Here is a 27,246-nt window from a genome sequence, read left to right as displayed (position 1 = left end):
GAACCAGCAGGTGGTGATTCCGATACATGCCAAGGTTTGAGAACCGCTGTCTGATGAAAACACTCAGGGTCGTGGGGAAAACTGAGAAAACTAGGCAGTTTCCCAAGTAAAATCAGCCTTTTATGAGTAGCCAGCAGCCTGGGCTGGTGATGTGTGAAGCCAGAGTCTCCCTCGGCCTGTGGGGTGGGCGTGGGGGGTCCCTGTGGATGAGACACAAGCCTCTGCTCAAGCGGCACAACAGCCACGACCCGCACCAGTAAGAGCGTAAAAACCACTTGCTCTAAGAAAAGCACGAATGTGAAAATCCACCCGCCTCCAGCCCAGGTGTGCTTCTGCCAAAGCCCAGAGCTCCCGGATGCAAAGAGAGGACCACAAGCATGAAAATAAACGGCTGCAAAGCCTGACCCTTCCTCTTTCTCTCCTGGAGCCTGTCTCGGTGGCGGTGGGGCGGGCAGCCCCTCCGCCCTTGGCTCACAGGGAGAAAGGGACAATGGGCAGAGGGGCTGCAGCGTACCCAGCTCGCCCTTCTGCCTGGAACCCCCAGTACGGAGAACTCACTGCTCAGCCCGCGGCTTCTGGTTGATGTCGGGAAGGACGTGAACTTCGTGGAAGCCCAGTCGGAACTTGCTCAGCAGAGAAATGATCCTGGAAGACGGAGATGTTTAAAATCGTACTTACTCATTCATTCAATGAATTTTTATGGCGCGCCTGCTGAGGAGAGAGCAGTGAGCAGAACAAGTCCAATCTGCTCACCGCCCTCACAGAGTTTACATTCTAACCCGGGAGGGATGGACAATAAACGAGTACTGATAACATAGGTCAAATGACAAGTGATCGATTTGTCGACCAGTATTTCCCAAGCATCTGGGGGCCACCCCTGTCCTAGCACACCCGCGCATCAGCCGGGGCCCTCGCTGCAGTGCACATTCTGATTCAGCTGATCTGGGTCAGGGCCTGGGATTCTGCATTTCTGAGAAGATCCCGGGAGATGGGAAGCTGCTGATCCATAGACCACACCTTGAGAAGAAGAAGTTTATGGGACGGGAAGGTAAATACAGGACATTACAGGGCGGCTGGGCAAAGGTAACACACACGAACAAGGTACGGAACCAGGGGTAGTGAGCCAGATGGTGCCAATTTTGCCTCCAACGGGGAGGAGACGCCAGCTGTGGTTTGCAGCAATCAGGGAAGGCTTCACAGAGGAGGTGGCGATCTGGCTGAACGGTGCATGGTGGGTAAACTTATTATAGGCCAAAGCAGGTGGGGTGGGGTGTGTCCACACTGGAATAACCCAAGGAGCCTTGTAAACAACAGGCCTGCCTTTGCCCTAGCCCCTCACTGCATCAGAATCCCTGGGTGGGACATGGCTTTGGTGATATCCCAGGACTAGTTGGCAGGATGCGAGCGCCCCAGCGGGGGAGTCCAAATGAGTGACGGTATGGGGGTGCAGGGGGTGGAGTGGGAGCAGTGGGGGGTCAGGGAAGAGAAAGGTGAGGGAGACAAGCCAGAAGGACCAGGCTGGGGCCCAGCTGGCAAGCCACTGCAGGCCCCTGACCTTGGGAGTGAAATTAGGGAAGCAGAGCTGGGGGCCGACATCTCGACATCTCGGTGTATGGGGTTGCGGGGGAGGGGCGGGCAGGAGGCAGCTCAGGCCTGGCTGGGGTTCACGAGGAGGGCAGGGGGCGTGGCCCAGTACAGAGACAGTTGGGGAGCCGAGGAGATGTCACAAGCTCTGCTTGAAAGCACCCCGTGACCCTGTGGGTCTGTGGGCTCGAGCTGAGTGAGGCCAGCTGAGCCCAGCTTCCCCTGGGGGCTGGGGCAGGAGGCTGGGCTGCTTCTGCACCCTTGGGAGGCCAGAGAAGCTGTTTGCCCCAAGCATTGCTGAGTAGGGCCTGCCAGTGGAGAAGTTCTCAACAAGAGTGAGGACAACGAGCTGCGATGGCTGGGTTGTCCTTAACTCGCAGGAGGTGACTGAGAAGGGATCCTGCGGATGTAGTCCTGGCGTAGGACCAGGGTGGCACGGCCTGAGGTCCCAACCCAGGGGTGTCACAGCTGGGATGGCTGCTGAGGGCACTAGAGGCAGAGCAGGGTTTCTTCTCTTGGGCTAGTTAACTGCACGACTTTGGGCAAGCCCCCCATCCTTCCCTGCCCATGTGCCCCCTCCAGTGGTCCTCTACGCTACGACCTCCGACCTCATTTGACCTTGCTGTAAGCAGCAGTCGCCCAACTCTAAGCACACATGTGCCACCTGCCCGACTCCTGCCACCCCCCCGACCTGTGTATCTGCCTTACTATTTACTTCCTTTTCAGCTTAAATCAACTCACATTCTTACTTAGCCACATGTTGAAAGGAAATTTCATATCACCATTCCAAACAGAGAACCAGCATCTCATGCTAGAAAGAGGCGATTAATAAAACTCGAGTAAATAAAAGAACGTCACTAAATTCCGGCCAGACGCACCGCCTGCCGAGCCCAGGCAGGCCTGCCCTCTGGTGCTTGGACAGGAGATTTGCATGGATTCCTGAGCACAGAATCAACCACAGATTGGGAAAATTAAAGGTCACCTCTCACCAAGAGATTCTGTGGGATTCGCTGCCCCTTCTCTGGGCCACTACAGTCACCTCTGGTCTCACCAGGGACAGCATGCCAAGCTTGGGGGACATTGCACTGAAGGACTCGAAGCTGCACCCCATTTCTCAGGAGGAGGGGCCTTCTCTAGCCTTCATTTCACACAGGTTTCTCCTTGAGGAGACGGTGATTTTAAAATTGAACACCCTCCCTGTCACGGCCGGGACGGGGCCGTCTGCATCTTCTTAAAGGGGGACAGGACACCAAAATGACTTCTGGAATGGAGAGAAACCTGCTCCTGCCCGGAGCTCCCTCACCATCACTGTGACCTGGAGAGAGCAGAGCCCACCTGGGGACGGCGGCCGAGGGTGGGGGGAGCAGGCGGGGGACGCTGGGATAGAGCCAGGATGTGCTGGTCCTGCGTGGCACCCCCACCCCTGCCCGCGCTCCCCGCTTACGCCTTCCGCTCCTGGTCCATCCTGTTGATCTGGCCGCCGACGAACACACGGATCGCGCACTTGCTCCACCTTTTCTTGCGGCCCAGGAGGTAGGGGATGAGGAGGGTGAGGCCTGGCCAGGAGGGTTCCAGGGTCAAGAGGAAAACGCTCTCAGGGTAAAGCCCTCTCTGGGTTTCCGCTCCGCCACTAGCAAACCCGTCCCCTCTCTGGACCTCAGTTTACCCACCTGTATAATGAGCTCGCGGGACTAAACCAGAGCGGCACACAGGGATCTGTGGGCGGGGCTTATGTGGCCCGCACAATGTTTGGAATAAGTGAGCTGGCTTTTAGTAATTGGGGGATTTCATGTGAAAATCAAGATTGCTGTCACTTCTCACTGCATAAGCCACAGATTATGTCGTCACTCTGTGCCTCAGTTTCCCTATTTGTAAAGGGGGTTAAAAACAGTTCCTGCCTGTGGCTTGCCTTAGGTCAATCTGTGTAAAGCACTTGGTGTCAAGCATACGGTAAGTACTCTGTCTATATCAGCCATCACTCATAGGAGGCAGCCTCTTGGAGCAGAAACATTTTCTCTCTATCTAGGACTCTATCCAAGGTCGGAACATAAAGCTGAGAGCCATATGTTTTAAGAAAAATGGGAGAGAGCGTATTTCTTTGGGAAATAAAGAATATCCCTATAGCTTTCCTGTGCAGCAGCCCAAATCTCCCATTTATGTCACGTGCTGTGACCCCTAAGGCGGGCCCATCTGAACCTTCCACCTCACGTTGACCTCAGCTCCTCCTATAAAGTCCTCATTTTACAGCTGAAACACTGGTCCAAGAGAAGGGCCCAGCCAGCCTCCCCCGAGCCCAGTGGGAGGCCCTGGGGCCCTGAGTCCCCTCTGCTGGGCTCTGAGGTCCCACCAGAGGCCTTGTTGAGAGCTGCCAAGAAGGACGGGCCAAGAGAACAGAACCATGGAGGGAAGCGGCCCCAAGAGAGCCGGTGTCCAAGGGGGCGCTGACCTCCATCGTCGAATAGCCAGTAGATGTCGATGGTCTTCTTGCCCTGCTCCGACTGGAAGATGGTGCTGGCCTGCTCCTCCCGCACCAGGGCCTCGGGGTCCACTGCAGGAGCAGAGGCGCACGTCACATGGGAGCAGAGCACATTCGCATGCCTGAGTCTGTCTGAAAACAGAGCCAGCTGCCCTGTGAGGTGGGCTTGCCGTCACCGGGGCTGTGCACGCAGTGCTGGAGCGCCCTGCTGAGGTCATGCATGGGGACCTGGCCCGGAGCACCAATGGCTCTTCAACACTGAGTCTCTGATGCTCTGGCAGGTTGACCAGGAGTGGGGGTCTATGATGCACCCCTCCCTTGCTCCTAGCTTCTGTCTCCCAGGATTCTGGTGGGCACTGGGGATGGGGGCCATTCTCTTAAAGACTCCTCTGTGCCCCTCAAAGATGCCCACAGGATGCCCCCAGCTCCTGCACTGTGGCTCCCCTGCCTCCCAGAGCATCAGTGGGAAAGGACTGAAGGAGAACCCTACCCCTCCCCTCCCTACCTGTCACACTTGAGCATGACTGGTGGGGCCTTGAAGGGGGCGGAACACGGGCCCAGAGCCCGCTGGGTGGGTTTCCACGATGCCCGGACACTGAAGTCCTCAGCACGGCTGGCAGTCTTTAACACTGCCCAAGCCGTCCCCCTCAGTCACCCGACCCCAGGGGTCTCCGGAGCCTCCTGCCCTTGACCAAGGTCCCGTGTGGCCCACCACTAGCTGCCCCACAGGGCAAGGGCCCTGAGCACTCTGTGGGCCTGCATGGGGTGGAGACTGACGTGTGCCGGAGACAGAAGGCCTGGCCCTGCGGGCGATGGCTTCCTTGGGGTCCTCCGCTGGGTCAAACACAGGGTTAACTGCAAGAGAGAGGGCAGCTTTGTCCCTAGGCTCCCCTGCCTGGGGCAAGTACTGGTTCCTCCTCTTCACACCAGGAAGAGTCCCGGCTCCTCCCTGCCACTGATTGGGCCCCGCCCTCTGGACCCGGCCCTTTATGCTCCAGCTCCACCGGCTTCTTTCTGCTCCTCAGACCTCGCTCGCTCACGCCCCGCGCAGGCCTCAGTGGTGGGTGCTCCCTGAGCCAGGAGCACGCCTTCCCCAGCCCCACTTCTAGCAAAAGGTCCCCTCCTCAGGGAGGCCTTCCTGACCGCGTGCCCGGTGTCGGAGTCACTGTCTGAAATGACTTATGAGGCCACTGCTTTTCCCGCTGGATCATCAGCTCCCCAAGGGCAGACCCAGTTTAGTTTCCTGCGCGCCCCCAGCGCCTAGCACAGCGTCATCAGGAGCGAGGCTGCTGCTCTGCACAGACTGGCTGATAAATAGTCACCGAACAACTGCTCTGTGCTGGGCGTGCGCTCGGCACTGGGTGACGTGGACGGACGACACCAGGCCCTGCCTGCAGGAAACCCAGGTCCACTCCTTCCAGCTCCCCCGCACCCCTGCCCCTGTTTGTTTTCATATATGCGATTTCTTTCACACCTCCAAATATCACTGATTCTGAGTCTGCGTATTCATATGTGACTTTGCATGTAAAACACCTCCTCACTGGGGGCCCCAACGATGGTCTCAGAGACCAAAACATCCAGTTGTCATGGCCTACGTGCGCATGCTCGTATTCCGGTGTCTTCACAAGGGCATTCTCCTCTCTCTTCCTTTTCTCTCTCCTCGAACCTCTTTATCCCATCTGGTTACAAAAGCATTCATCGAGCCTGGGCGAGCTCTGGGTTCCAGTCTCGGTTCTGCCCTAAGCTGGAAGCATGACCTTGAACTGGTCACTTCCCCTGTCTGGGCCTCAGTTTCTCCATTTGGGAACCCAATGAGCTCTAAGGGAGCATCAAAAGCTGACTTTCTAGGAGTCTGTGACCTTTTATTCCTTACTAATTTTCCACTTTCTTCCCTCCACCACTTAAAAAAAAATTGGGTTCTAGAACTTTCTGGAATCCTGTTCCAGTTTTTGACAGGGGTGCCAAGCAGGTGGGGTGTGCACTCACTGTGTGCCTGCATCATCTCCGAGATGTTGAGCCCCTCACGCATCCTCATGACACACACACCGTAGTTGAAATCAAAAGCGTCGCTGGAGAGAGAGGAGGTGGGTCAGGCTCCTCCTGGTCCCAGCCCCCAGGCCGCAGGAGGCCACCTGTTGAGAGCTGGCTCTGCCGCCTGCCACACCCTTTCTGCTCTCTGAGCCTCAGTCTCCCCATCCCCGGGAATTGGAGAGTCCCGGGACCTCTTCAGTTGTATAGTCTGTGGCCCGGGAGATCCTGTGGACCCTGTACTTGGGGGGGAAACTAAGTCAGGCCAGTCTTGGAGCCAGGTGCTGTCCTCCTGATACGTTTGGAAAATCCTCAGAGCTCTGCCAACAGAGGTGGGGATGGGCATTATTATCCCCACTTTACAGATGCGAAAACTGAGTTTGGGGGAGTCACTTGCAGACAATGGAGGAAGCGGCCAGCTGGGATTAGAGTTAAAGAGCTGAGCCTGTAATCCCCGAGGGCACACATCCGCGCAGGGAGGGCCTCGCTCGGGAAGGCAGCAATAGATTGTCTGTTGACCACCAGCTCTGGAAGCCTCCTGCCCCAGAAGAACATTCACTGCCTGGTTGACACAGTGCCCGAGAGCCCCGCATTAGGGTTTGACCGAACAGGCCAAGCCCGCCCTGGGTGACCTCTGCAGCATTACACGTCTCCGGGACGGGCACCTTCTCCAGCATGTGGGGTCTTGGAACTTTGGAGCTGGGGAGGGGGCCTGAGAGCAGGCAGTCCAGCACTGCGTGCTTGGATTTCGACGGAGGCCACGGCTCAGAGTCACACAGCTGGCTCACAGCAGACCCGGAGGCAGGCCCAGGCCCCCCACACTCGGCCTCATGTGCTTTAAATGCTATTGCACACTGCCTCTCTGTACCACCTCAATGCAGAAAAGTGACTCAGGCAGGCGTTTTCTGGACCTTGCAGAGCAAGAGCTGAAGGAGAAAGGGTTTGGAGTGAACCCTGAAATCCCCAGCGAGTTCTTCCCCTGGTCCCAGTCCCCACACTTGTCTTGTCGCCTCCTCGGAGGTCTGCTTTCACGTCTTGATTAGTGGTACCATCCTACAGCTCGAGAGCTGTCCATCTGTAGGTCTTGTGCAGCCCACAAGAGGGCACAAGGTTTTCACCTAAAAACATACCTTTTCAACTGCTCTGTAAAACTAGGTCTGGCAACCCTGGCCCACATTTCTGCCTGGGCACAATTGGCTGGCGCCAAGTAACAGCTGCTGTCTCTAGTTCACCACAGGCCCCACCGCTCCCTGTTGTCCCACACCTGGCCCCTTCACTGTGTGACCTGCCTGTTCCCTGCCCAGCTTGGTGTCCAGGTCAGAGTGGGGAACCCCCAGTCTGTCTGTTTCCTCCTCGGCTTTGAACCAGCGGACTCAGCTTCTTTTCTTTTTTTTTTTTTTTTTTGCTTTTTCTCCCCACAAATCCCCCCAGTACATAGTTGTATATTTTAGTTGTGGGTCCTTCTAGTTGTGGCATGTGGGACACTGCCTCAGCGTGGCCTGATGAGTGATACCATGTCCGCACCCAGGATCCGAACCTGCGAAACCCCGGGGCGCCGAAGTGGAACGCGTGAACTTAACCACTCGGCCTCCGGACTCAGCTTCTTGATAGCACCCACTGCTTCCCCTTTGCGTCCTAAGACCCGGGAAACTCCAAAGGCCCCACTTGACAAACCCGAGGCCCTGCGTCCCTGCCGCCCTCACTCACTGCAGGATGCCGATGTAGTCCTCCACCGTGGCTGGGTGAGCCGACTGCCAGTTCTTCTTGAACCCGACCACCAGAATGTTGGGCTTCATTCTTCCGAGACCGGCGGCCTGGCGGGGCAGGGCAGTGGGGTGGGGGTGCGGTGAGGGATCAGGCCTCACGCCCCGCAGGGGCTCTGTCCTGTGACCAGGGTGGGGCTCTCTTGCAGCCCAGCTGCCCTCTCCACCATGTAGCGAGGGCTCAGGAAATACATCCCCCAGTTCAGGGTCCTGTCTGCCTGGACGTGCCACGAGAAAGGCGAAGCTACAGCCAAAGCCGTCCCCTGTGGCCTCTCCAAACCTGGGCCAACGACAGGGCTGTCCCATTAGTCCTGGGTTAGCCCAGCTCCTGCCTCTCTAGCGAATTATTTTGCATAACACGGGACTTGAATTTGGATGTTTTGGAAGCTTGGAGTATTCCTGGGTCATCTAATCCATACGTCTTTTATATTTCTCTCTCTCTCTCTCTTTTTTTTTTTTGGTGAGGAAGATTGGCCCTGAGCTAACATCCGTGCCAATCTTCCTCTATTTTTTTGTATGTGGGATGCTGCCACAGCACGGCCTGAGCAGTGTGTGGGTCCGTGCCCAGGATCCAAACCCAGGAACCCCAGGCTGCCAAAGAGGAGCATGCAAGCTTAACCACTATGCCACTGGGCCCACCGCTTTTCTCTCCTTTGTTAATGTTCAAAAATTTTTTTGAGGTGAAATTCACATAACATAAAACTAACCATTTTAAAGGGTATAACTCAGTGGCATTTAGTATACTCAATGTTGTGCAACCATCACCCCTATCTACCCCCAAAATGTTTTCATAACCCCAGAAGGAGACCCTGTCTGCTCTTTTATCCTTTAACTTTGAGAAAAATTTAAAACTATTGAAAAGGATTCCCATATGTTGACTCAGAATTAACAACTGCTCCCATTTTACAGACAAGAAAACTGAGCAGTAAAACAAACTGCCCGGTAGAATGTTCTAGATCTCGATCTGAGTGACGGTATGTGTATGTAAACATTTATCAAAGTATACACTTAATGTTTTCTCACTTTACTGTCTGCAACTTATATCTTTAAAAAACCAAAAACCAAGATCTGTCCATGGTCTCACAGCCCCACAGGCTTCCAAGTCAGTGTTCCCAGGTCCTGGGCGCCCCTAGAAAGTGCCCTGAATCAGCATAGCTGGAGACGCAAGAGAGGCGGGACTCTTGTTGCAGAAAAAGGGCTTCCACTAGCCCCTCAGGATGTCCCGCCTTCCAGGCTGTCACACCAGTTAGCACGTCCCAAGGGGGAGCCCCGAACCCCGGCACCTGCATGAGAATCTGGACGCCACTGCGGAGGTCCTCGGCGATGACCTCCGAGTAGAAGGCCTTGATCTTCCTTTTGTTCAGCCACTTGGTGTGCCCGTTGGCGATGAGCCGGAGCTCAGGCATCCTCTGTTTGCGGGGTCCCTGTGGGTGGTGGGGGCAGGTGACATCAGGGGCTGCCTTTGCCCTCTGACCTAAGACTTCTTCCCTCCTCTACCCTGGAGGCTGCCCCATGGGCTCAGCAGCATCCAGAGGGTCCGTTTCCCTTTACAGAGTTTGGGGCAGGAAAGAAGAGGGGGGAGGCAGGGAGGAAGATGGAAGGAGCAGAGGAGAGGCAGAGCAGCGGGGAGCAGCCAGTGGGAGGGACAGGGAAGCAAGGAGAACCGCGCTGGCACGGGGCCCCGCCCGGCTCTGCTGTTCTGCAGCCCCTGCGCCCCCATTCCCACCCGCACCCACCCATCCCCGCCCCCACACCCCCCCGCCCCACCCCACCTGCAGGGGGCACTCACCACGAGCACGTGGCCACAGATCATCAGGCTGAGGTTCCGGGTGAAGGTGCCCACAAAGTCCACCAGGGCCGGACGGAAGTTGGGGGGCCCCGTGAGCACCAGGCACTGGGGGCTGAGGAGAGGAAGGGAAAAGGGCATGAGCCATCAGGACAGGGCCCACCAGGATCTGGATGCCAAATGCAGGTGCCGGGGATTTCTGCCGCCTCCTCTCCCACAGAGGTGGACCACCCCGTGGCCTCGTCTTCCCGTCTGTGACTCAGGGCTACTCTGGGGCCCTTCCAGCTCTCTTGGTGGCCACCACGCTGGTTCTCCCCTTGTCCTTCCTGCTCAGGATCCACTCGGGCAAACCCCTCTTCTCCCTGCTCCACCTGGCGCTCCTGCCCTGCCCAGGCCAGCATGGTGGTGGGAAGAATAAAGACTAGGAGTGGGGAGGCCCATCCCTTAGGAGCTCACTGTGTCACCTGGGTGGGTGACTCAGCCTCTGTGTTGAGAGGCAGCTGAGGGTCATGGTCAAGGGCCGCTACCAGACTCAGTCGGAGCCAGAAGAAATTGGTCACTCACCAGCTGTGTGACCTGGGGCCAGTTATTTAACCTCTCTGTGCCTCGGTGTCCTTATCTGTGAATGGGGTTAGTAATTTCATATACCTCACAGGGTTGTCTCGAGGCTGCGTAAGGACTTTGTGCAGTGCCCGGCTCATAGTAAGCGCAACGTAAATAGGTACAGACAATCGTTAGCATTGCCATCTGGTGGAAAGCGGGTCCTGGGCACACGATTCTCCTTGCCAAGGAGGGGAACAGCTTTGACGAGCACCCAGGAAAGGCTCATCCCATCGGCCTCGTGAATGATTGCCCTGGGATTTCCAACACCGGATCACCCTTTGCAGTTGGAAGAGCATGTTCCACTATGGAAACTGAGGCACAGAGAGGTGACTCGACTTGCTTGGTCCCCATCAGGCAATGTGGACCCCGGCCTCCTGACTGCTGGGTGGTGCTCCTCTGCCTCTGCTCCCCGCCTGGGGCAGGTGACAGGTCTTGGCCTAGAGCCCCCCAGAGCTGGGCCATGCCAGCCCTTGGTCCCAGGCGGGGTCCCCGAGGCTGTGCTCACCGGTAGTTCTTGATGTGGTCCTCCACGTCGTTGAGGCCCACCGAGGAGCTCAGGGCCAGGTTGTAGGAGCCGGCCTGCACCGAGGAGCCCCAGTTCACCTCTGAGCGTGGGGGTGAGGGCAAGATTAGAAACGACTGGGAGAAACCAGCCATGCAGAGGGAGGGGATGCCAGCCTTCTTCAGGAGCCGGCACCCAGGGGAGCAGAGCCACCCGGCAGGTGGACGGCCGAGGTCTGTTCCTAACATTTGCACATACCCTATGGCCACATATTTCAAAATTACATCAAGGTAGAAAACTTCACAAAATATTCTCCCCTGCTGACAAACAGCCCTTCATAATGACCTGGAAGGCCAGGTTGAAATTTAGAATTCCAGGCTTCCTGGAGTTCTGCATCCCACCCCCAGGTCACCCCAGGATCCTTGCCTGTGGGCACACAGCCCTCCTGCCCACGTGTCTGCGCTTTGTCCACTGCCCTTTCATCAGCCAGCCCTTGGCCACCTCAGGCCTAGGTGTGCCCACCAGCGGGCCAGCCACTCTCAGGAGGATGGAGCTGGGCCGGCAATTCCAGAGTCCTTGGTGCCCGGGGGTGGCCCAGAAGTAGAGGCGTGGGCTCTGAGTAGGCACATTCCCGCCTCACGGGGAGGGACGAGGTTGGAGGGCCAGAGCCCAGGGCAGGCCCTCTGGGAAAAATGGGGGCCCCGAGCCCCGTGCAGCCCGCGAGCACACACCTGGCTTCTTGTAGATGACGTAGAGCAGTAGGAAGAGGACGACGCCGATGGCAATGAGGGCCGCCCACCAGGTGAGAAGGAACATGATGACCACGGAGATGACTGCCCCAAACAGTGCCGCCCACTTGCTGTAGTAGCGGAATGAAGGCCTCCATCCTGGGTCGGGGCACAGGTGGGGGGCCCGCTCAGCACTCGGGGGCTTCCTGCTGGGCCAGCGCTGCCGGGCGGGGCCAGGGTGGCAATGCCCACAGTGCCCAGGGCCAGGATCCCAGCCTGTGCCCACCCTCCCAGCCACCCTGAATCCTGGGGCTGGGCCTGGAGGCGCTGGGGAGGACCACGTGCCCGCCTTGGCTGGCCATAGGGCTCTGCCATGTTGACAGACTACACCAGAGAGGAAGTGTCTAGCTCCGGCCAAAGCCAGCCACACACCAGCAGCAGCACCAGCTCCCATGGCTCACGTGGAGCCAAGGCAGGGCCATGGAGGGGAAGGATGTGATTCTGCTGGCTCTACCCCTGGAGGCCATGCCAGGGCCACCACTAGGGGCAGCCGCCCCATGGCACGCTTTGGGGGCACCATGGTCTCTGGTCTATAGAAAAGGCGGCCTGGTGACCGGCTTATCGGCAATTTAGGGCTAATTAGAAAAAGTCATCCTGCAGACTCTTTACTGCCGCCTGCCAGAAAATTTTCATAATAAACATGTAAATCTATGACACCTCTGAACAGCAACGACTAGAGTTGTGCAATGTGCAACGTGCACAACCTGTCTGTGCCGTTGGGCAATTCTCTCTCCTCTCCGGGGAGTCAGACTCCTGACTCCTGTAAAATTGGTGCAGGAAGGCACTAGGAAAATCTCTGCACACTGTAAACAGGGCATGAATGCATACCCAGTATACATTGTAAGTGCTTGCTTAAGAATAGTGGCTATTATTATTCTATGAATGGTCCCTTTAATTGCTTTTGATTTGAAGGGTGACCTTGGTCTGCCCACTTCCATCCGCCTTGCCCTCCCCCATCCATACCCCAGCCCCAGGCGCCTCCTCCCGCAGCGGGGAGGGCGTGGCTTACCGGGCGAGTTGGTGATGGAGGCGTGGAAGCAGCTGAAGTTGATTAGGGCGTAGGAGCACAGGAAGAAGTTGGAGATGATGGGGGCAATGGTGTTGAGCTCAGCTTCAGGGACCCGAGGGAGAGAGAGGAGTCTGTTGGGCAGCCCCACCGAGGAGCCGCCTGGCCCCTACCCTCGCAGAGTGGAGGACCCCGGACAGGCCACCAAGGCTCAGCTCGTCTCAACCTCATCTATGAAATGGGTCCATCATTTCGTGAAGCTCAAAGGGCAGATGTTCTGTAGACTGTAAACTGGGGGCTTTAAAGAGGATGGAGAGCTGTGTGAGAGTAAAGCCCATCAGGCTACGGGACGGCCCAGGGCAGTGGCTGTCACACTCTTGTGTGACCACAAATTACAGTAAGAAATACATCTTACAGCGTGACCTAGGACACGCGTCATCTTTTCTCTGGGACTCTGAGACTGCGTCACACTTCCACCCACAGAGGAAACCCCTCGAGAACTGCCTCCTCCCCTCCCCGTCTCGGTGCCCCTCCCCTGCCACGGCCCCCAGCACCCCCAGACACACTTTTGCGTGTGAATCCTTGTCTCGGGGGGGCCTGCTTCTGGGGGATCCCAAAACAAGACAAGCACCTCTCCTGTGCTGGGGCTTCCGTACATGACTCCACTGAATCCACAAGAACCCTGCCCCCGAGCATCCGAGGTCATGGTCCTCAGTCTGAAGTCCAGTCAGAACCACCCAGATAAAAGGACATCAAATCTAAACGGGAGTGGTGATAGGAACTGCAAGTTGAGTGGGGGAACACCCAGACCGACCAGATGTTTCCAGCCCCTGGGTGTGGCCCTGCTGCCCCTTCGTTGGGTTTGTGATCCAGGAGCATCCAGGGTCTGGAAAGATTCCCCTGAGTGGAAGTGACCAGACCACTAGGGGAGGTGTCTGGATTGGTGATGCTGGCCTGAGTAGTGGGGATTCAGCTGTGGCAGGAAGGCCCTCCCAGCCTGGGGAGGTTCACCAGCAGGTGACCCCCACCCCACTCCTGCATACAGAGTGGGGCCCGGGGGACATCACACTGTGGCACGGCCACTGCCCTCGCTCAGCGTGACCACCTCTCTCCTAGCGGGTTCTGCCTTGTCGGTTAAGTCAGTCCCATATATGTGTGCAAGTGTGTATGTCCATACACATATGGTTTCTTCCTGCCCATGTGAGACACACTTGCTGTGCACTGTTGCTCCCCTTTTGCAGATGAGGAAACTGAGGCTCAGGGAGGTGACTGATTTGTCCAGGGTCACACAGCTGGCACGTGGCAAAGCCAGGACAGAGAGGCGGTCTCACTCACTGATTCTCTGGGCTCTTTCTCTGAGGGCATCCCCTCCTCCCTTGAGGCCCAAGGGGTCCAGCAGCTCAAGGGCCGAGAAATGAGGTTTGTCTAGTTCATACCCTGCAGAGATATTGATCCAGCTGTTCGTATCAGCTCCGGAGGATACCTATCAGCTGTCCTGTGCTCCAAAAGTGCCCTGGGGGCTAATTCAGACCTGGCAGGAGGGATCCCGGCTGCCAGGACGTGGGAGTGCAGAACCAGGAGAAGCAGGTAGGGTCCCTTCTAACAATATAGAACAGTCCTCCTGCCTGGCCTGGGGGAGGAGTGGGGTGGGGAGGACCACCTGACCCCCCGAACTCTCCCTCCAGCCAGGACCTCACCCACTGAAGAGTTATTCTCTGAGTGCCCACTACCTGCGAGGCCTGGGGGCCGCAGGGCGCCAAGGTGAGCAGAACAGAGGGGAGTCCTGCCTGTGGCCCTCACGGCCGTCGGCCAGGAGAGGGGGCCAGCCCCGACGTGCCCCGCAGACTCTCACCAATGATGATGAAGGCCACAGCGATGGCGTAAGCCAGCAGGTAGCCGCGCACCGGCTCGTTGTTCTTGCCATAGCCCTTGCCGAAGAAGCCGATCAGTGGGTACAGCTGGTCCATGCACAGACACTGTGGGCAAAGCACGACACGCTCACCCACCGGCTGGGCCCTGCCCCCTCCTCTCCTGGCCCCTGCAGCCACCTGGACCCCAGCCCCCGCTTGCTCCCTCGTGACCTCAGCAGGGTACACCCCCCATCTGGGTCCCAGCTCTGTCTCTGTGAAGTGGGAGTGGTCTCCCCACCTCCCCATGAAGAGAGTGAAAGGGCAAAGAGAGGAGCCGATCGCAGCGAGTGAAGCCGGGGCGGTGGACTTGCAGACGGGGTGCCCGGCTGCACGGGGCGGGGTTCAGGGCGGGACAGGGCAGGAAGGGGCTGCTCCCTGCAAGAGTTTGCTCCCTGGCCCTTCTTCCTCCAGTCTAGACATCCCTGTCACATGACGCCTCCAGGCCTCTGTGGCAGTCGCCTGGGGATCCAGTACCTGGGCCTCCCAGACTCCACCCACCACAGCCTCACCTGGAAGACTTTGGCGGCAGAGACGAGGCAGGCCAGCGCAGAGGAGAGGGTGGCCCCAAAGATGCCTGCCGTGATCAGGGGTGCGAAGCCGGACACCATGCTCATGCTCTGCGGGGACACGGGGTTTAGGGCCCCCATAGTGGGGGGCTGGGCCCAGAGCCCCCACCTGAGGCACCCCAGTCCCCACTGTGGGCAGGGGCTGGGTCCTGACACCTCCATTGGGTCAACCCTCCCCCAGGGATCCCAGTGCCCACCGAGGCAGGAACTAAACCCAGGGGCCCCCACCTGAGCCGGAACTTCTTTCCCCCAAGCCCGGGACACAGCCCCCAAAACCAAATCCACCCCAGCCTGTTCCAGCCGCCGCCTGGCCCCTCCCCGCATCTAGGGGAGCAGGCTTCCCGGCAGAGGCCACGGGTACCTGGTAGTAGTTGATGAGGCCGTAGCGGCAGCTGTGCTGCTGGGAGCAGTGGGTGAAGTTCCAGCCGTAGCCACAGGCCAGCCCCTCGCAGGCGCCCGAGCCGGGGGTCATCGTGTCGTTCAGGTCCCCCGAGGCATCACGAACCACACAGGAGCCTGAGGAGGAAGAAGGGCGTGGGAGGTCTCGCTCCTCCCCTCCTTCTCCTCCCCCCACCCCCAACGTGCTGGCTGCGCCTGCAGAGCACGAGATGCTGCCGATGGGCCAGCTCTTCCCTGACCAGGCAAAGACCACGATGACAGCGACAGTGACATAGCTAACACTCAGGAGCACTTACCACGTGCCAGGCACTGTGCTAAGTTCTTTAACCACCCTGGGAAGCAGGTATTACGATTACTCTTGTGGTTGTTGCCACTCTACAGAGGCAAGCAAGCTCAAGCGACCCATCTAAGGACGCAACGTCCTCCTTAAAGCATAGACCTGAGTCTCAGGTCCTGACTGGCAGGGACCTGGGCCAAGGGGGTTCCTGGGAGCCAGAGGACCTGTGAGGATCTCAGTGAAAGGCAAGTGTCAACAGACCATGCCTGAGTTCAAAGCCTGGCTCCACCACGCCGTGGCTGTGTGACCTTGGGCAGGTCACCTAACCTCTCTGAGCCCTCGTTTTCTCCTCTGTAAAGTGGCAGAAATGACAGCGCCTGGATTAAATGTGATAAAGCATGTAAAGGGATGGGCACGCGGTACGTCAGTTGCTAGTATCATCTTCATCACCATCATTGTCGTTATTATTACTGTTCCTAGAGTTGGAGCACTGCTTGTCCTGTAGGATTTTCACACCTGTGAATCTGGAACTTCAGGTTTGAGGGGAGCAGAGGAGCCTGGTCTGAACCCCGCATCTCTACCATAAACTACCCCCGGAGAAGATGTTCTGGTCACCACCAAGGTGCCCCCCAAAGATAAGGTTGGAGGCTCCACTTCCTGAGGTTGCCATGTCCTCCTGGCCCGGCTGTCTCTGTAGAGAGCTGCGCCTCAGGCTGTGGCCCCATCAGTGGTCTGGGCTGGCTACTTACCGATGGTGGCTGAGATGGCCAGGTAGGAGACGGTGGTCCAGAAAATGGCCATGAGCGTTCCCTTGGGGATGGCTACAGCGGGGTCCTGGGGGAGTGGGGAGGGGGCATCAGGCAGCCTCTGGGCCTCCTTCCAGGCCCCACCCTTATCTGAGGCTGGGGGGAGGGCAGCAAGCCCTGACCTTGGCCCCCTTCCCCGGAAACAGAGAGGAAGGGACCTGGTGGTTGAGGACCTCAGGGAGGACAGGACACGACCAAGGTCGTGGGCTGAGACCAGATCCTGGGAGCCCAAGGCAGGGAGAGAATTCCAACCAGCTCCATGCCCGTCCCCGAGGACACTGGCCCAGGCTTGCTCTGGGGGGTGGGAGGATGAGGGCGGAGGGCTCTGGAGGCAGCCTGCCTGGGGTCAATCCAGGGGACCAGCTGGGCTGCAAGCTTGCCCTCTCCAGCCTCAGCCCCTCCAGCCTCACAGGGATGCTGGCGAAACAGACGAATCGGCATCAAGCTCCTAGACCAGGCCCAGCTCCCTAGCAGCGCTCGATGCGTGTTAATAGCCATTACGCACCAATTCATCTGTCTGGTCCACTGTAGTAAATATACAGACAAGCCCCAGACTCTGTCCTTCTCCTCCGAGGAAGAACTCTGCTGGTATTTTCCTGACAGTAACAGCAAACCTTCACACATACATCACGTGCTCACTCTTCTAAGCACTTCCTCAAACAGATCTTCCCGAGAAGTGGCCAGGGCATCCCCACCGGGCTGGTGGGGAAACTGAGGCCAGGGAGCTGTGAGGACGGCCCCGCTCGCCGAGCCTCAGCTGGCTTGGGCCACACCAAGGTCCACAGCCTCGGGTTCAGGGGCTGATCCTAGGTGGAGTAACACAGGCTGGGACTTTTACAAGTCCCCCCCTGCCGGGGCATAGACCCAAGCAGGAGGGGCAGGCCACGTTGGCACAGGAAGTAATTTGTAAACCTCTCGAGCTTTCCCTGGCCTCTCTGCTCACCACCCAGCCGGCAGGTAAAACCACAGATCGCAAAGCTTGGAGGCACCGAGACGTTGTTCAGCTTCATCGGCAGGTCAAAACAAAGCGGCAACGATCCAGCTCTCTCCCTCGAACGCTTGGGGGCCTGAGTTGGACCCACGGTCACCCAGCAATGACCAGGCCCCAGACTCTGCCCTTGAGGACCCCCGGCCCAAGGGGAGAAAGTACAGGCAGGATGCCAACACAGGGCAGACGGCACCTGCCATGGGGAGGACCACAGTGAGCTGGAGAACAAGGGGAGGGGGGGGCGCCCTGCCAGGAACCCTGGAAGGCCTCATGGTGGAGGGAACAATTGAGGTAGCTCTGAGGCCACTGGGGTGGGAGGAAGGGCATGGCAGGCCAGAGAAAAGACGGAACAGAGGTGTAGAGCTGGTGGGAGGCTGGAGCCTCTGGAGCGCCCAGGTTGGCTGAGGTCTCTGCTTTGGGGGCCCTGCAGTCATCGTCCAGCCAGCCCTGCCCTGAGAGCCAGGATGGCCCAACTAGGTGAAGCACAGAGTCCTTGGTCTCAAGGCCAACAGACCAGGTCAACCTCCCATCCCACCTCCAGTGGATTGAATAGTGTCTCCAAGAATTCATGTTCACCCAGAACCTCAGAATATGACCTTATTTGGAAATACGGTCTTCGCAAATGTAATTGGTTAAGATGAGGTCATACTGGATTTGGGTGGGCCCTAAATCCAGTGGCTGGTGTCCTTGTAAGAAAAGGAAAAGACATAGAGAGACACCAGGAAAAAAGTCCATGTGAAGACAGAGGCAGAGATCGCAGAGATGCGGCTACAAGCCAAGGAACGCCAGGAGCCTCCAGAAGCTGGAAGGGGCAGGAAGGATCCCCCCCAGGGCCCTCAGAGGGAGCATGGCCCTACTGACACCTCTGTATTGGACTTCTGGCTCCAGAAATGTGCAAGAATAAATTTCTATGGTTTTAAGCCGCAAAGTTTGTGGTGATTTGTTACAGCAGCCCCAGGAAATGAATCCACCAGGCCTCCATCCTGCTCTCCTATCTTGGTCTGAAATCTCAGAGCCAGCTCACAAGACAGGGGTCTCTGGGTCCACATCCCAGCCCATCTCCTCCCAGCTGTGTGCCCTGGGACCAGCCCCTTAAGCTCTCTGAGCCTCAGTGCCCCTCCCCTCTGTGAAACAAGAAGCTAACATGGCACACGGCCGGTCCCCATAAACGTGAGCAGTTAGGGGTGGGGACTGTGTTGTGTTCAGGGACACACCCTGGGACAATACCAGGTGTGGCACAGATCCCACATCAGTCACTAGGAAGTCCCTCGTCTCTGTGCCTCAGTCGCCCAATCAGAAAATTGAGCTAATAGTGCTTCCCATGGCCACGTCACAGGGTCATGGTGAGGACTGTGGTCACGAGATCGCTCTGCAAGGGCCAACGGGTCAGGGAAATGCAAGCGATTCAGAGTAACAAGGACAACTTTGTCATTGTCCCTTCAGGTCTCCTTCCGATGCAGCCTCCTCAGAGGTCTCTGGCCACCCCGTCTCAGTTTGCGCCGTGCTCCTCCACCCCACGCCCGCAGACTCCCCGCCTCCTGCTTATTTCTCTGCGTCACTCACCACCGTCAGGCACACTACACATTTTGCTTATTTGTTGGTTGATTACCTGTAATCGTCTTGTTTACTGCTGTAGTCACAAGACGCTTGCATAAAGCAGGTGCTCAAAAAATACTCGTTCGTTGAATGATAAAGTTCTTGTGATAAAGTTGAGGCCTCTTTGTCCTAGAAACTTGCGTTCCAGCCCCTCTGCCACCTGTGTGTGGCCCTCGGCCAGCCCTGACCCTCCCTGAGCTTGTTTTGCTCCTCTGTGGACACGATGACAGCACAGACCTGTACAGCTGCCCCAGACAATGTTGTAAGAAGGAGGCACCGTGCCAGCCCCGTGGTAAACATGAGCACGACCTTGACAATCAGCCCTTAGCACGTAGACAACCTTGACAACCAGCCCTCAGCCCTCCTCTGTGCTGGCACCGTCCTAAGCCCTTTACGTAAACTAGCTCATCGAATCTGCACTCCCAGCCCTGGAAGCAGGGGCTGTGTTTGTCCCATTTTCCAGTTGGGGAACACTGTCCCACAGGAAGGCAGAGGGCCGGATCCTGGCCCGACGGCTGCACACTGGGCTGGTCAGGAACCTAAGGAGCTTGATGAAGCATCTGGATGAGTCCCCCGGCTGCAAAGGTCCTTGACGGGGCTGGGAGGGGAACCAGCCTGTCTGAGCACCAGCCTGGCCTCTGCGGGCTGTTTCTGGAGCAGGGAGAGGAGCCAGCAAACACGGCCGCTCTGTGATTTCCAGGCCTGCTGGGCACCACCCGGGCATGTGCAGTTAGAGCCAGGCCAGGGTTCGAGACTGCCTCCAATGCACGTTCTTAATGCATTTGAGAAAATGCACCAGCGAGCACCTTTCGAGTGGGAGTGGCAGGTAAGGGTCTCCAGCGCAGAGCGGGCCTCCTCACCATCTGATCCTCCTATAACATCTTTTAAAGCCCCAGCTCCAGCCCCACCTCCCCCCAGAAGTTCTGTGCAGCACCTGCCAGCATCAGTGTCTCCTCCTCCCCAGCTCACCAGCACTTGGTGCTTCTGCTCAAACATCTCCCATTCACTACATTTCGCTTTTCACTCAACAAACACACACTGAGCATCTAGTATGAGTCCGACTCTTAGCTGGGAACAGGGATGCAGAGGTAGGTCTCAGTTCTCCAGATGCAGGGGAGACAAGGACATAAATGGCCTGACATCATTATGCTACAGGAACCCTGGCTCTGGCAGAAGGCCTGGGAGAGATGTAAGGGTGGACGTGGTATTTGAAAGAGGAACAGAACTTTGCGAGGCAAAGAAACAAGGTAGGGAGTCCCAGGTAGAGAGCGAGGCAGAGATAGAGGCATGAAGGATGGATACGGGGGCACGGGAAAAGCACTAGATCCTTGGGGCCAGGGCAGGGGTCATGGGAAAAGTGACAGTGGGCTGGGGCCTTGAATGCCGAGCCGAGGAGCCTGCCTGCATCAGGCAGTGGAGGGCCCTGGGAGGATGTCAGCCCTGCAAAGATGTGCATGATCCGCTCTAGGGTTTGGAAGGTCAAGCTGGGTGGATCTTCCCCTTAGGCTGAGAGTCCCAGGAACTAGGGAGGAGACTCGCCCATTTTGGGGCGGCCCTCAAGGCCGAGAGTGCAGCCCATCAACAAGCTCAGAATTGAGCAGAATGGATGGAAGTGAATTGGATTGGCCTAGACTGAGCTGAGCTGACTGGACTGGATTTTAGAAGCTCTGGTCTCAGCCCATGGTCTCAGCGCCAAGCTCAGTGCCCAGCGGGAGATCCCGGTAGGTCATGGCCAGGAAGCGGGAAGGATGGGCGTCCTGCTCACCCTGAGGTCCCCGGAGATGTTGGCCCCGGCCAGGATGCCTGTGGCCGAGGGGAAGAAGATGGAGAACATCCCGAAGAAGCTGCCATCCACACCCCGCCAGTCGGGAACCAGGTTCTGGACAAAAATGTCACCTGGAAAACCAAGGCCTAGTCAGGGCCGTCTGGAGGGCTTGGCTCCCCTCGCTGGGCCTGCCGGGCAGGTAGGGGGCTCCGCGGGCAGCTCCTGGCCATGGGAGTCAGGGGTCCCCTCCTCCTGGTGCCCTGAGAAGGGCCAGGTTAGCGGGCAGACTGTCCGTGTCCCCAGAGCCATGGGCAGGGGCCCCAACTGGCACTTACCCCGGTAGCTGAAGAAGCCTTTGGAGGCCTTGTCCTCCGACGGGGGGATCAGCGTCCCCACCAGGTAGTTGGCAAAAGAGACCATGATGACCAGGAAGAAGAGCACCTGGGCCTGGGGGTGAAAGACACTAGAGGTCAGGCCAGGCTGCCCATTCAGGGACCCCGGCAGGTCCCTCCCTCCCCCAGCCCCATTCACTCACTCACTCACTCATTCATTCATTCATTAGGGAAGAACCTGCCTGGGTCCCTCACTCCCCCATTCACTCACTCACTCAGTCATTCATTCATACCTACCCAGGTCCCTCATGCCCCCACTCACTCACTCACCCATTCATTCTTTCATTCATACCTGCCCAGATCCCACACCCCCCATTCATTCATTCATTCATTCATTCCTGCCCAGGTCCCTCACTCCCCCACTCACTCATTCCTTCAATCACTCATTCATTCACTCAACACCCATTATGCCGCAGGCTCTGTTCTAGGAGTTGGCAACAGAATAAGCCTTGTCTTGCTGATAAATAAGGAAGATGGATCCAGAGTAAGAACTGGGGTGCGATGGGGACTGGGTTGGGGACTACTTTAGCAGGGTGGCCTGGGAAGGGGTCTTCAAGGGTCCTAAAGGAGGAGGATGAGTGAGTCGCAGAATGACAGGGGGCATCAGCTTGGCGCACAAGGAACCTCGAGGAGGCCGGCGTAGCTGCAGGTCAGAGCAAGGGGGTGGAGGAGAGGCCGTGGGCCCAGGTCTGGCCAGGCCTGCCAGCTGCAGCCCAGTGTCTCTTCTTCCCTCATTTCCTGGTGCTCAGCCTCTCAGTTTTGGCCGGACAGGTGCAAAGGAAGACCAGCTTTCCGCAGCCTCCCTTGCAGGGTGTGGCCGTGGACCAAGTTCTGGCGGATGGGATGTGAGCAGAGGGATACGTGCAACTCCCAGGCTGTGCCGTGAAAGGGAAGGGAAAAGGAACCCCTCCTTCCCACCCATAGACCGGACTGTGGACGTGCTAGTGGTGGCCGTCACAGACCAGGTGCACGAGGGCCACACCCCAGGGAGGGAGAGGCCACAGCACGGGAAGAGTCTGGGTGCCTGACCTCAGGAGCCACACACACCTGGGCTGTGACATCAGAGAGAAACAAACATCTCTTGTTTAAGGCCCCCTTCCTTAGGGTGTCCTTGTCACAGCAGCAGAACTTAAAGCCCAGCTAATACACCCAAGAAGTGGCAGAACCAGGACCTGGACCCAGGTCTTGTGACTCCTGCTTCTCCGCTCCCACATCCCCTCGCCGACATCCTCCCCTCACCTTGGATTCCCACTCCATGCCGGCCAGGGAGATGCCCAGCAGCACCGTGACGGTGACCACGCCGATGATGCGGATGTCGTTGATGGGGTCCACGATGGGCGCGCCGTGCTCCTGGTGGAGGGGAACAGGCGGGCTGCGCGCTGCCCTCTGAACCCCGCCCCCCGATGCCTCCACCGTGATCCCCCTCATTTATGGGTGTCCTCTCACAGGAAAACACAAACTCAGCACCTTCCCTGCCGACAGATCCTACAAAGCGGCTGCTATGTGGGCCTGAACAATCCGGCCCTACAGGCAACAGGCTCCCCTGAAGGGGTCTTCTGGGAATGGTCTTATTTGATGAGATCGTCACTGTCACCCACAGGGATCAGACTGTGGCCTTGGTCCCTGATGGGCAAAATTGGGCAGAGGGGCAGGAATGCCCGTCCCAGATGGGGTGGAGGAGAATGAGATGGGCTGCTGGCTCCTTCTGCTTGGGGTCCAGCCCCAGCCTCACCTGGATCAGGTCCCGCACGGTCTCTGCAAAGCCCACAGTGTGCATGGCCACACCCACAGCGTTGGCGAAAGCAAAAATGAGGCCGATGGAGCCCCCTAGCTCTGGGCCAAGACTCCGGGAGATGAGGAAGTAGGTGCCACCTATTGGGGACAGAGCCAGGAGCCGTGAAGCTGGGGGAGTCAGCTGGCTGGGGTGGACTTGGGGCAGGCAGAAACTGAGGCTGGGAGAGGGTGTCCATGGGGCCCACGGCATCCACAGCACAGGAGATGATCGAGGCTGTCCAGTGGGTGCCGAGAGCCTGCCCCCAGCCTTCTCCTGGAACCAGAAGGAGCAGCCTGGGGCCTTCCAGTCTTGGTGGGGGTGGCGGTGGTTCGGAGACCCGTTCCCAGGGTGAAGACTGGGGGACCTACAAGAGGAAGACCTTGGGAGTAGGGGACAGAAGGGGTGGGGTGGAGTGGGGCCCACCTGACTTGACCTTGCCGTTGGTGGAGATGGCCGAGATGGAGAGGCCGGTGATGGAGGTCACCGTGACGGACAGCAGGATGATGATCCAGGTCAGGACTGTGGGGGTGGGGGGATGCGGTCAGTTGGGCATTTCCCAGGTGAGGAGCTATGTGAGGAACCCGAATCAGCCAACTGAGTCACCACATGACCTAAGTCCCTTCCCTCCTCTGGGCTTGGCTTGCTCATCTGAAAAATGGATCTCTGTCTACCGCCTGGTATGTTCTGAATAGCCAGGGAGCTGCTGAGCCAACATGTAAAGGATCACCAGATATGGAAGGAAGCTCCCCTCCTTTCATAATGAAAAATAAAGTAAGAGTTACCACTTGATGAGTGCCTCTGGGTGCCAAACCCTGTGCTGTTGTATGTGCATCATAGAAGCATCGTAGGAACCCCACAATAGGTCTGTGAAGTAGGGTCAGTTATCATCCCCATTTTACTGATGAGGAACCAAGGCTCAGAGAGGTTAAGGAACTTGTCTAAGGTCACACAGCATGGCACAGAGCTTGAATCTGAACCCTGGTCTGTGCAGACAGTGAGTCCCTAACCCAACACTCTGCAGTGAGAGCTGGCTCCAAGAGGTCCAGTGACTTACTGAGGGCCAGGAGAGCCAGGGGGAGCCCTCAGGCCTGCTGACTCCACACCACCCTGTCCTCTGTCACTGCAGGGGCCCGTGGTCTCTGCAGCCGAAGCTCAAGACCGGGACTCAGCACGCCTCTCCCCCTCCCCACCTGAGGCGGCACTCACCAATGCCCGCCTGTGCCGTGATCCATGGGAGCCGCAGATAGAGGATCACACCCCAGATATTGAGCATGCAACGGATCTGGGGGGAGACGGGCGTCAGAGGCCACTGGGTGGGCCAGACACCCCAAGGCCACACACACAAGTCCCTGTCCCCTGTCAAGCCGTGACACGGGGCACTTAGGCCTTGGGGACACCTGGGTCCCTTCTTTGCTTTACCCACTTCAGTGGGTTCCCCCTTCAACGCCCCTCTGGTTCTGTGAGGCAGGGAAGGGGGAAACCCAGAGACCCACCTGCCCCTCCCGCCGCCTCTCCTGCCCGCCCGTCCACTCTACCGTCTGGGACTTATTCCCGCTCTGGCCCCACCAACCCTCTGCTTCCCATCACGGAGGAGAAAAACCACCAACTCGAGGAATTGTGGGTTCGTGCTGCCTCCTGGTGGCTTTTTGGGGAAACTCAGTTTCTTCTAATAACACCCAGGCAGGCATTGATCCAAGCACTTTATCTATTGACTCATCTAATGCTCATCATTTCAGAGATGAGGAGACTGAGGCAGGTTAAGAAACTCGCCCAAGGAAACAGGACAAGTGCATAGCCAAAAAGAGATCATCCCCAGGGCCAGGCCTCAGTCTAGAGGGTAAAGGGCGGTCAGGAAGCACAAAACCAGAGAAAATTTGAGGTCACTACACAGATGGAGAAACTGAGGCCCAGAACAGGCCTTTGGGCTGCCCTGGCCACTAGGCCTTGAGGACCAGAGCTGAGCCTGGATGGAGCCCTGGCTCCCGCTCCCACTGCTGGACCTTCCATCCGCACACACTCACCATTACCCCCTTGACCCAGCCAAAGCGCACGGGCTCCGCCGGGCTCTTCTCGCCGCCGGTACCTGCCTCGTCCTCTACCAGCCCATCGGTCATCTCATGGCCGGGCCGGCTGTCAAAGGCCAAGGCGTGCAGGTGGCTGCCTTCCTGCGGGGAGCCCAGGGGCCATGTGTCAGGCAGGAGTCATGACAACCCAGCTCCCAGTCCTCCACCCTCCAGACTCCAGCCTCCCAGGCAGCAAACCCAGCAAGCCCCCACTCTGATGCAGACCTTCCTTACTCTCCCCATCTCTTTCAGGTATGTGCAACCTCTGTTTGCACACTTCCACTGATGGGGAGCTCACTACCTCTCTAGGGAGCCCTAGATTACTTGACTGGGTGCCAATGACTGGACAATATACATGACAACATGTATCCAGAGCTTCACAGGATCCATGCCCACATTTCATTTGGGCCTTGACCCAGGAGGAAGACACTCATCCCCATGGCACAGATGACAAGAGCTGAGACTTAGAGAGATTAGGTAACTGGACCAAGGTCACACAGCATGGAAGTGGCCAGGCTTCTGAGACACTGCTTACCTTGAGGAAGGAGTGCAGGTCCGCCAGGGTGGGCCGGACCTTCCGGGGCTCACCGGGCAGGGTGCTGTTGGCATAGTGTTCATAGGCGGGCACCACATCGATAGTGTTGTAGCCAAAGGTGCGCATGTGGAAGGTGCTGCCGTGGGTCAGGTGGCTGGGGTGGCTGCTGTCGTAGGCAGCTGGTGGGGGGGGCTCATCGCCCCCGAGCAGCGTGCTGATGGTGAAGCGCCCACTGCACAGAGCAGGGTCCCCAGGCGTCTCTGACACCGGCAGCTCGGCCATTGTGGCTCTGGGTGTTGGGGAGGGGGCCAGGGTCAGCGGGGACATGCCGGGTGGCTTTATAGGCTGGGCCCACGGCAGGGAGGAGGCAGGGAGGTTGGCCCAAACCGCCCGCAGCTGGTGAGCGGGGTCCATGCACAGGGTGGGGGTGGAGCCGTGCCCACTGCCGTCCTGCCCACCGTCTGATGGCTGAGATAGCGGCCTCCCCATGAGCCGCGGGGCAGCCACCCTGGACCCTGGGCCTGGGAGGCTCTTCTGAATCCGGAGGCAGGGGACGCCTGCAGCCAGGACCCCAGGAGGAAGTACTCACCAGAGGGGCCCTAGAGACGGCCTGAGGACCTGAGGACCCACCGTGTGCAGATTCAAAAACTCTCATTTTAGGAGGTAGTAGTTAGTTCTATTTTTTTATTTTTCTAGTATTTTTCAATAGATGAACGGTATGACATATAAAAAGATCATGTATGTAGACAAAAGGTCAGTCTCTCTGACTTGGACCTCTGACTCCCAGTCTAGCATCTCCTTCCAGAGACATCTCAGGATGTATAAACCACTATGAACAAGTGCCCCCAAACCAGAGTTCAGCAGGTACCAGGTGTGATCTGCAGCCAAACGTGGACGGACAAGCCCCTGGGGCTTGTGGCCAGCCAGTGGACTGCTGGGCAACTGGGCACCCACCCCCCACCCCCTACACCGGAGATTCCCCGGGCTCTGCCTATAGAGCCACTGGTTACAGAGGCCAAGGAGCCAGCACTCCCGCCGGGCCAGCCCAGGCAGAGAGCCCCCGGCTTCCACAGTGGGCAGGGGGCAAAGGCCCCATTCCAGCACTGGGCCAGGCCGGGCTCCAGTTTGACCAGCAGCCCCGAGGCCTCAATGCACAGTGGCCGTGGGAGCACCCTCGTCACCAGAGACACCTAAGCCATTGCAGGGGTGGGGCTGAAATTTGAGTTGTGGGGGTGACACAGAAGGGGGGCGGGGTTTGGAGAGGTGATAGTATGGTGGGCGTTCCCCTAGCTGCTGCAAGGGCTCTCAGTGTCAGCCCCTATGGCGATGGCCTTGCCTGTGGCCACCGTTCCCCTGGGGCCTCATCCAGTGACTGAGGGATGCCATGTGTAAAGGCCCGGTGCCCTGCCCCCAGCTCTGAAGGGCCACCCTTGCTCCCGAGCTCCCCTGCGGCAGCCGAGGCTTTGTGTCCACACAGCAGCACACTCCTCCCTCTGCCCAGTCCTGCTTCCTTCCCTTCTCCCCAGAGGTACCAACCCAAGAGCCCTCCCTGGCGAATGCCCTGCACGCTCACCTGTGTCTCAGGGTCTGCTTCCCGGGCGGGTGGTCTAGCAGCTTAAAAGAAAACCAGGTCTCTTTG

At 58.1% G+C, this 27,246-nt stretch overlaps 1 protein-coding gene across 2 annotated transcripts in view; it reads right to left on the bottom strand.

The window, feature by feature from the left end:
- SLC12A3 (solute carrier family 12 member 3) overlaps nucleotides 1-25,913 on the bottom strand; it is a 35,555-nt gene extending 9,642 nt beyond the window's left edge. Inside the window, exons 1-23 of one of the 2 annotated variants that reach the window (XM_044761465.2) lie at nucleotides 25,608-25,913; nucleotides 25,031-25,174; nucleotides 24,216-24,291; nucleotides 23,433-23,528; nucleotides 22,968-23,107; nucleotides 22,475-22,585; nucleotides 21,179-21,290; nucleotides 20,844-20,974; nucleotides 16,438-16,522; nucleotides 15,374-15,528; nucleotides 14,956-15,063; nucleotides 14,389-14,512; nucleotides 12,540-12,641; nucleotides 11,474-11,629; nucleotides 10,746-10,845; nucleotides 9,641-9,752; nucleotides 9,135-9,275; nucleotides 7,796-7,902; nucleotides 6,047-6,129; nucleotides 4,838-4,915; nucleotides 4,031-4,132; nucleotides 3,029-3,140; nucleotides 559-645 (exon numbers count right to left, since the gene is read on the bottom strand). In XM_044761465.2, coding sequence (XP_044617400.2) covers nucleotides 559-645; nucleotides 3,029-3,140; nucleotides 4,031-4,132; nucleotides 4,838-4,915; nucleotides 6,047-6,129; nucleotides 7,796-7,902; nucleotides 9,135-9,275; nucleotides 9,641-9,752; nucleotides 10,746-10,845; nucleotides 11,474-11,629; nucleotides 12,540-12,641; nucleotides 14,389-14,512; nucleotides 14,956-15,063; nucleotides 15,374-15,528; nucleotides 16,438-16,522; nucleotides 20,844-20,974; nucleotides 21,179-21,290; nucleotides 22,475-22,585; nucleotides 22,968-23,107; nucleotides 23,433-23,528; nucleotides 24,216-24,291; nucleotides 25,031-25,174; nucleotides 25,608-25,889 — 2,744 coding nt within the window. In that variant the 5' untranslated portion in view covers nucleotides 25,890-25,913. Of the gene's footprint in view, nucleotides 1-558; nucleotides 646-3,028; nucleotides 3,141-4,030; nucleotides 4,193-4,837; nucleotides 4,916-6,046; nucleotides 6,130-7,795; nucleotides 7,903-9,134; nucleotides 9,276-9,640; nucleotides 9,753-10,745; nucleotides 10,846-11,473; nucleotides 11,630-12,539; nucleotides 12,642-14,388; nucleotides 14,513-14,955; nucleotides 15,064-15,373; nucleotides 15,529-16,437; nucleotides 16,523-20,843; nucleotides 20,975-21,178; nucleotides 21,291-22,474; nucleotides 22,586-22,967; nucleotides 23,108-23,432; nucleotides 23,529-24,215; nucleotides 24,292-25,030; nucleotides 25,175-25,607 lie in introns of both variants that reach the window. The other variant, XM_044761464.2, reaches the window with a different exon arrangement.
- Nucleotides 25,914-27,246: the final 1,333 nt, after the last annotated feature.

This window comes from Equus asinus, chromosome 28 (assembly GCF_041296235.1).
Source record: "Equus asinus isolate D_3611 breed Donkey chromosome 28, EquAss-T2T_v2, whole genome shotgun sequence".
In the NCBI taxonomy this organism is placed as follows: Eukaryota; Metazoa; Chordata; class Mammalia; order Perissodactyla; family Equidae; genus Equus; species Equus asinus.
This window is presented reverse-complemented; position numbering and strand designations above follow the sequence as displayed.